This window comes from Capsicum annuum, chromosome 1, assembly GCF_002878395.1.
Source record: "Capsicum annuum cultivar UCD-10X-F1 chromosome 1, UCD10Xv1.1, whole genome shotgun sequence".
Lineage (NCBI taxonomy): Eukaryota > Viridiplantae > Streptophyta > Magnoliopsida > Solanales > Solanaceae > Capsicum > Capsicum annuum.
The window spans coordinates 167,452,060-167,461,014 of NC_061111.1; the positions used below are offsets into that span (position 1 = coordinate 167,452,060).

The following is an 8,955-nucleotide window of genomic DNA, read 5'->3' on the forward strand; positions in this document are numbered from 1 at the left end:
CCATAAAGTTTGATTCTAATGCCACAACTTAGTAATATAACTGTTGCCACTGATTTATAACCATTGCAACAGCCATCCATATAACAACTTGAGAATCCTTGTCATAACAGAGTCTATTGCAACACTTATTTATTAAATGCAACAGTTATTAAATTCCTCCACTTTATTAAATCCCTCTAATTTTTTCCACCTTATTTTCCTAAACCCGCAAAAAACAAAAGGTTACAATCTCTTTTTCGCCACTTTTCATTCACCCACTGAAAATCAAAAGACGAGAAGCTTCAGTACTACTATACCCCTAAATTTCTCTCACTATACTCCAATTTTCTCTCACTGTGAATACCTATCCTGCGAATTGGTTCTGAAATTACAAAGAAATTACATCTCAAATTATTGCTCAAGATGAAATTGCCCACCATGATTCTCCTATCTGTTGTGATGCACAACCGCTGAAGTGTGTATGCTATCATTCGTCACCTTAATACGCTTAAAGAGAGGACTAAATTGTTGATATTTCTGAGAAAATACTGGGGGTTTAAGAAAATCAGAGAAAATTTGGATTTTGGGGGTTTCTTCGAATCTGTGAAATCTAAAATATTCTAGGGTTTGTGTTCAATTGGTGACATTTTAAGTGAAGAAACAACTTTGAAGGTTAGTATATTTGGATTTTGTTAACATTGATATCTCTGAGAAAATACTGTAGATCAGACATCCTTAGGTGGTCCAAAGATCTAGGTAAAGGTTTTCATCCTCTTCTAATATTTTTAGTTGTTGTCTCACTAAGAATGCTCTACACTTGATGAGATATTGGGATGCTATCCTTTTTACTCTACAGGTACACGGACTCTTTCGAGCACTTGAAGAAGAAAATAAAATATGTGCAGATTATTCCAGTGGTTCTGATATAATGTATGCACTATAAGACTTGAAAATCAGAGTTGAGAGAAATCTGGCAAAGCTTAGTCCAAATCATAGAATTCAGCTTAGTTTAGGTGAACCTGGGATTTCCCTATTCTGTTACAGATCTGTGCTTCTTGATGCCCGCAAGGACTTTAGACCTTTTACATATGATTATGTTGTGTTTCTTGTTCCAAAGGTTTGTTTGCTCCACTTTTATCAAGTTACTTGTTAAATCGCTATATATTTTTGCAGGGTGTAAGTTGGCCTATGAATGTGTATGTTATAATTGTATTTTAGTAAGTAAATTGTTGGCCTCTTTTTGTCTCTTTTTGAACAGTTTCATGTTGGAGGTAGTTTTCTTTATTCCTAATCATGTACTTGTTATTTGCCTAACATTGTTGTTTACACTACCAATAGTTTGGGGAAGTTATGTTAAATGAAAGTAAAAAAAGAAAATTAGGACTGTGGACCTAATTTTAATGATACATTTTGTGATACTATGTTCTTAGATCATAGTTCATTAGTCTGTTTTTGAGACATATAAGAACTTAACTGATGCTTAGGTTTCAGGCTCGAGCTTGTGAATGGTTGTTTTCTTTAGAAGAAGTACAATGGGTAGTTGTTGAAAGCTCCAATGCTGCTCGTCTAATAATGGTACTTGTTCATTAAAACACACTTGTTTTACTATTATATTATCTTTCTAAAACTCTGACGGAGTGAATTATATTTTCTTAGATTTTCTTGGATTCTAGCCATTCGGACGCCAGTACGGAAGATATCCAGGTGACTATTGCTAGATTTCGTTGATATATTGTAATAGTGGTTTCACGTCACCTTAGTTACATTTTTCTTTTTTATATTCAGAAAGATCTCTCTCCTATGATAATGCAATTGTCACTGGGAAATTTTGATGATGAAGCTAAGATATCGTAAGTTACTTCTCATAATTTACCTTTAGCTTTAGCTATTTAGCCATCTTACTTTAATTGATATTTCATAGGATATCAATTTTAAGGGAAGTTCTTGAATTTTATATGTGGACAGTTCCTTTACTATTCATTATCGAAATATGGCTACCCAAATATATAGAGTAAAGTGGGTAGAAAGTGGTCTGATGTCTGATTGATCAATTCAACTATTTCTTAGTGTAGTTTTCAGTCCCAAAACTTTAAATATATAGTCGATTCTTTCAAGCTATAAATGTACGCCTTTAGTGTCTCCATTGTAATGTCCAACGTTGTAATGTTCGACACTATTGTAGTGGTTCACAAACTACGCGAATAATAACTTTGCCTACATAGGAATGAGAGTTTTAGTGTCTCTGTGTATATAGAGCTCTATTGATAAGGATATAACCAACTCTTAGTAAGCTTGGGAGCTCTACAAAGCTTTCCTTGAGGACAGAATTTTTTTTTCCCAGAAATCTTGAGCTTAACAAATTGTCTAAGCGAGCTAGCAAACTTCGTCCATAAAGTAATAGGTTAAGAAAGTAACTTGGGAATTTTTTAACTACGTGCACAATGCGAAATTATTTCCCTTTTTGTTAAATGTCAATTAGATATATTACTTAGAAGATGAGAACTTCTGGAGACAGCAATTCAATGGTGAAAAGCTCTAAGAAGTGCCCCAGAGCTGTTGAGACTTCAAGCGCAAAGGGGAATTGAAGTGCAGGTTTTAGTTAAAAAAAATCCAGTTGAAGGGAAAAAATAAAAATGTATATGTAATTCGAAAAGTTACAAACTCATTCATAATGTTTTCCTTAACAAGTAATACAACTTGAATTTGTTTCTTAGTACCGCTTAATTCAAGATAGAACTCATGGGGAATGAGGTGCAATCTTAGTGCCTTGCCTACATTGAACCACAACTTAAGAGATGGGAAGCACCCTCTACTTGAGGTGCGCCTTAACGAGCCTTTCACAACAACGTCTTGAGGTTGCCTCAGGGCGATCTTCAGTCTTCCCAATGAATTATCGATAATTAAGGTTACCATAGGAGGATACATGTTCCTAAGATAGGGAAACTCTTACTGAAGTTTTGAAAATTAATTTCGACTTTAATAAAAGGGAAAAACAAACTTAATCTTGCCCAAGTTCAATACTCATACAGCAACAAATGTGTGTAAAAAATATTGGGACTTTTAGTAATCAAAAGTTTCTACTCTTTTTAGTTTCATGGAAGCAAGTGATGGAATCAAGCAGCGAAAGATTATTCAAGAGATTAGTGAAGCTTTTTTTAATCAATTATCGTTACATGATATCATTTATATGACTTATTCTTTTTACCCAAGTTGCATGACATGTTTAAAATAGTGGATGAATTGTGTATAGAAATTTGATATATGTTATTATGTTAGACTTTGTTAGCAATAAGTTCAAAATAAATTATAGAGAAATGTGTTAATTCAAATTTTGATATGAAGATGTGAGATGAATACCGATGTTACTTATCTTTTGTATTATTTGAAATGTACAATAGCGAAAAAATGTGACATTTAAGGAGTGTGTTAAATAATTTGGGAATAATAAAATTAGTTACGTGACAAAATCTTCCACCAGGAAACATCTTTTTCTTTTCTTTTTTTTTCTTTTTTCCTTTATAATGGTTGTTGCAGACAAACGAGGGAAGAGCTCGAGCCATTAGATTGTACTTGCAAAATTTATTTGAAGATATCAATTATAAGATAAAGTTTCACTGTGATCAGCATTTAAATTCGTTTTTGTTGCAAGATTGAGCAACGATTTGAAAGTTGACCATAGATATTTGGCCAGTTCATATCATACTGGAATCATATCTAGTTTTATGGGTGCATGTGTTCCCCAGCTATCTTGCTGTTGAAGCAAAAGTTACTGTTGTAGCACACGAGCACATGTTACCCAGAATTGAAGCAAGCAGTGGTCTTAGCTTTTGGTGTTACTCGGTAAGTGATAAAGTACTATCACTAGAACTTGACCCTGACCTGCTTGCATTTTGTGCTCGTTCTTGTTTATCAGAACAAACTGAAGGTTAGTACTTGTTCTAAGTTTTTGTCTCATCTTCTTCTTCTTCGACTTCTGTTTGCTTGTGAAATTCTCTGTTATTTAAGTAATGTTCAATACTTTGTTCTGGTTGCTGAAAGTGCCATTAATAGACAGTACCTTTCCCCCGTTCTTTATTGTGCAATCTACAATTTCCTCTCTAGAACCTCACGAGCTGCATTAGTCTGTCCAAGTACGTATAGACCTAGCCTTTCCATGTCTAAACAAACCTTTTACATTGATTTCATCTGCTAGAACCTGACCGGCATCAGAGAATAGAGCTCAACATTACTAACTTCAACACTTGTAATTTTCTTCACCAAATAATGAGTTTAAGGACACAGAAGAAGATAAATAAAATGAATTTTATAATTCAGTCACCCAACTGCTGGCATGGGTGCATTTAGTCGAAAGAAATTGGGCGACCATATTAACAGTAATTAGAAAAAGGATCCCAAAACATGTAAGTAGATTAGTTTAAAGTCAAACATGTATTTAGGAAAGTTTTAGGCAACTTAGTCCTACTATATGGTGGATTTGGTGTAACTACTTGCAATTTTATTTTGATTAAGTTTTGTAGTGGCTTTATTGCTTAATATTTGTCTTGTTGAGGCATTTGCATTTGAAAAAGGTCATGTGCACAGCGACAACAATGTGAAACAATCTTACATTGAGGAAAACATTGACAAAGATTAATGGCACGGATTTTTTTCTGTAGGTGGAGAAAATGAAGCGAATGAGGAGAACATTGAAAAACCTTAAGAAGATTTTAGATGGTTTTTGTAACTTGTTCTAGGACATTTTTGAAATCGACAACACAATGAAACTTATGTCGTAATTTACTATTTTCTAGTTTAATGGATATTGATTACTATGGATAGCTTATATTTTGGATATACAATTTTGATGATGAACATTGATAACTGTTTTGTAATTCTTATTATTGCTTTGATCATGTATTTGACTTTATTGGTAATTATTAGTGTCACTGCAGGGCTACATATTTTTCCAGCAAATTAAATTAAATTATTGTAATAACAACTTAGAACCGTTGCTATGGAAAATTCAGTTACACTAGTAAGGCTATAGCAACAGTTTGTAAATGTTGTGATAGCACATTTAAAATGTCGCTAAATATTGTAGCATTAATCATAAAATCGTTGCAATAGTATAATTAACTGTTGATATAGATAAAAACAACCTTTGCATAAGACCCTATGGCAACAACTAGTAAACCATTGCTATAGAGTATATATGTTACAAAAAAACAATAGCATTAATGACAAAACTGTTGCAATAGTATCAAGTGAGTTGTAGCAATAGATATAAAAATTGTTGCATTAGATGTAAAAACCGTTGCATAAAATTCTTTCACAACAGTTTATTTTGTTGCAATTCATCTCAAATAAGTATTGTGTTGGTGAACGTAAAAATCGTTGCTACAGCCATATATAGCAACGGTTTATGAAATCATTGCAAAAATCGTAGCAGTAGAGCTATGGCCACGTGACCTGATGAAATGGTTGGTTAACCATCGCAATACCTCTATAGCAACGGTTTACTCATCTACTGTAACAGTTTTTCCTGTGTTGCCATAGACCTAGTTTTCAATAGTGGGGGAGATGTAATACCCCGAGTATTTATGTCTTAAATCTCTTATCTCTTTCTCATAAAACAAGATCCAGCTTGAAGTAATGGTTACTCATAAGTCGACTCTCTCATTTCTATCTCAACCTTATGATCATTCTCATGTCAGTTCATGTATTCACAAAATTAGTTCATTTCATGTATCATCCTCAGACTCAATTATGCAATCTTGTTCCAAGTCATGCATGTTCAAAATATGATCTCAGTTATCATCGTACATTACTCTCAGCCTAACTAGTCCCATTCGAGGATGAATGTTCCCTAGGGGAAGATATTGTAATACCCTATACTTTTCCAAGTTCAGTCTAGCTCATAGTGCATGTACAAGAGGCTTAGAACTTGATAATTTGACTAAGTGTTGGGGACTTAGTCTTACTTTTGGCCTCTCAACTTCAATGATTTTTAAAGTGACTTTCCTAACCTCGTGACATAAATCTTTAAGTTAATTCATGTTTAGGGGTGTAAGTAGCATGTCTCGGGGAAGTTTCAAAATTTTTGGATGAAGTTTGAACCATGTTCGAATTGTATTCCAGTGGTCTACCGCGATTTCACCGCATCGCGGTGACTGGCTAAATCACACTCATCTTTTTTCAGTGAAGCGTTGTGATGGCGTTACGTCGCGCAAGGTGAAAAATAGCACTCGTCCATTTCCAGTGGCTCAACGCGAAAAGCTCGCATCGCGCCAAGCCCCTAAATTGCACTAGTCCATTGAATGGAAAATTTTAGTAGCACTACGCGATACCACCGCGTTGCGGTGAAGGCGTATTCGCCATGTTCTTGATTCATAATTTGAAATACATGTGTCATGACCTTTATCCTAGTGTGTGAAGTGCTCATTAGGTGAATAATGTTCCAATAAATTACTTAGAGCCAAGTTGAGCTAAGAACCTTAGATTCATCCAAAGTTTGGAGTTCGATTCTATAAGGATCTAATTTAAATGTGTATAACTGTTGATATACATGGAATTTTTCGTATTAAGACCCACCAAATTGTAAGAAATTGAATTATCTTTTCAACGATACAAATTTTACCTTAATCCGATAACCGAGTGAAAAGTTATAACATTTTTTATGTGAGGCAGTAAGCTGTCGCGTCGCGGTAAGGTGCCAAATCGGGATACGGGTTACGAATTTTTTGTTTAAATGAACAATCAAGAATCAAGCTTCCCAATTCAAGAAAGATTTCAAGATTTTGTTTCTTCTTCAAGATTTAATATTTTAAGGTATGTGGGAGTTCATCCATAGGTCCTCTTTCACCCATGTAGCCCAAAAACCCTTTTTACTTAATTAAAGAATGAATTTTTCATTACTATGGTATATTGTATGTTCAAGAAAGATTGAATTTCTTGTTTTCATGGTGTTTTTAATTTAATTCAGCCCAAGTGTGATTTCATGCAAGATTTTAAATTCCTCATGCTATGAATTTGAATTTTTATGCTTTAGTCAAGTAAATTCCATGATAGATCCTAAATTCATGATGTTTAGTAATATTCCCATGTTTTAAATTCATGCCTTCCACATGTTTGATGAAATTCATGTACAATCAATTTCAATATAAATCCCCAAGTTATGAATTTTTCCATGTAACTCTACTGTTCCCTCATGTTTAAGACATTCTTACGTTTAATCTATGATCTTTACATGTTTTGATGAAACGCCCAAGTCCTATTTAAAATGAATTTTATTTAAATTCTCCAATCCATGATTTTAGTTATGTAATCATGCTATGCTCTCATGTTTAAGATAATCTCATATTCAAGTTCATGATCCCCATGTGTATGATGAATTGCCCATGTGAGGGTTTTGAATAATGCTTACCTATCATGGTTTCTAATGTTGTGATGTGGTCCTATTTCCATTGCTATCGAGTCCTGGGGGTTATAAATACCTGAAATTTAGTTGTTTACCTAGTTTCTAGTATCTATAGAATGATTTCAGTTATACCATAGGAAATAGCATTCAGTTAGTATTATGGTCAATTGTGAATCCAACTAAGTTAGCTCAGTCCAGTTTCAGTTTCATTATCAATTTATACATTAATAATTACCTCAGAATCCTTATGCACTGTTATTTTTAAAATACCATGACCTGAACTTATCAGTTATCAGTGCATACACCAGTCAGTATTTCAGTATCTTTCAGTTGGGAGTAGGATTTAACACCAAGCAAATACAGGGATGGAAGAATCCCCGTCAAATAGGTAGAGTCGTTAGTAGCAGTTTCTATACTCTAGAACTACATTGCCAGCATAGGATTTGAGAATTCACCCATCACTTGAGGCTTGACTACCTCCCAGGGGTCACCTGTCAGATTAGGCTTGACACCCTTAGTTCTTCGAGATAGTACATCAGTATAGTGGATCCACAGCCAGTGTTAGCACTCGTGGTATGGTACTGATACCCTTCCAACTAGAGTTACAAGTTGGACCCCGATTAGATCTGATTGGGGCATGTCGATTAGATGAGACCACCTACAGTTTTAGTCAGTTAATCAGTATAATTCAATTTCAGGTTTGCTTGACCATAGCATACAGTTATCAGTTATTCAGTATCAGTATTTTAGTACTTCAGCTTATAGATTATTCAGTATCATGTTATATATTTGGTCTTGCATTTTCAGATTTTACAGTTTCATGCGTTCATGTCCAGTTATCCCATGTTATTCAGTTAGTCCTTATCTTATAGGCACAGTACTCCACAGTTGTCAGTGCAGTTATTCATACTAAGTTAAGTACGGTTTAGTTTTTCATTATTAACATTTATCTATCAGTCATTCAGTTAATTAGTTCAGCTTAGTATATGTTACGTTTGGTTCTGTATGTTTAGGTATTCATACTCAGTATAATTGTATATTTATATACCCAATGTTATGTCAGTTTCCATCATATAGTTTTAGACTTGGTATTCATATAGTATTCACATTTTACCGTATCCCAGCTTCTGTTCTACTTATATCATAAAAGTAAAGTTTTATAGAAACTAAGTATAGAGATTTACCAGCTTACCAAATTAGTTTTATTACTCGTGTGTTAAGACATTTCAGCTTTCAGTTTATTCCAGCCTATTGGTGAGTCTAATTACACTTAGCATGGATGTTTTATGATTTTGTATGAAACTAGTTTTACTTATTGTATTCACCCCTGCATACTCAGTACATTCCAGAAGTACTGATCCACATATACGTCTGTGTGGATACATTGTTTCATATATAGGTACCATTGTAGCCCGTACATCCTGATCAAACAATTGCAGTTTCCATCCAGCAGGTTATGAGTTCTATTATTTTGGCAACTCCAGACAGTTTTTGTTCATGTACAGTTTATTTATTTTCCATGTGTATTGATTAGTGGTAGTTGGATGTCCCAGCTACTTCTAGTCAGTATAGTAGAGGCT

At 34.0% G+C, this 8,955-nt stretch overlaps 1 protein-coding gene across 19 annotated transcripts; it reads left to right on the plus strand.

The window, feature by feature from the left end:
• Positions 1-70: 70 nt before the first annotated feature.
• Positions 71-4,892, plus strand: LOC107841168. 19 transcript variants are annotated; one of them, XR_007046623.1, is made up of 6 exons: positions 71-651; positions 836-1,096; positions 1,471-1,554; positions 1,636-1,683; positions 1,765-1,829; positions 4,635-4,892. XR_007046623.1 is itself a non-coding variant. In XM_016685169.2 (6 exons), exons 2-6 carry the CDS (start codon positions 1,038-1,040, stop codon positions 3,907-3,909), a joined length of 450 nt encoding a protein of 149 aa, XP_016540655.1. In that variant the 5' UTR covers positions 84-735; positions 836-1,037; the 3' UTR covers positions 3,910-4,892. The 19 variants fall into 19 exon arrangements, 10 of the variants coding, with proteins under 10 accessions (XP_016540655.1, XP_016540650.1, XP_047254686.1 ...); XM_016685169.2 differs by having other exon boundaries at positions 84-735; positions 1,464-1,554; positions 3,723-4,892; XM_047398745.1 differs by having other exon boundaries at positions 85-735; positions 836-909; positions 1,464-1,554; positions 3,723-4,892.
• Positions 4,893-8,955: the final 4,063 nt, after the last annotated feature.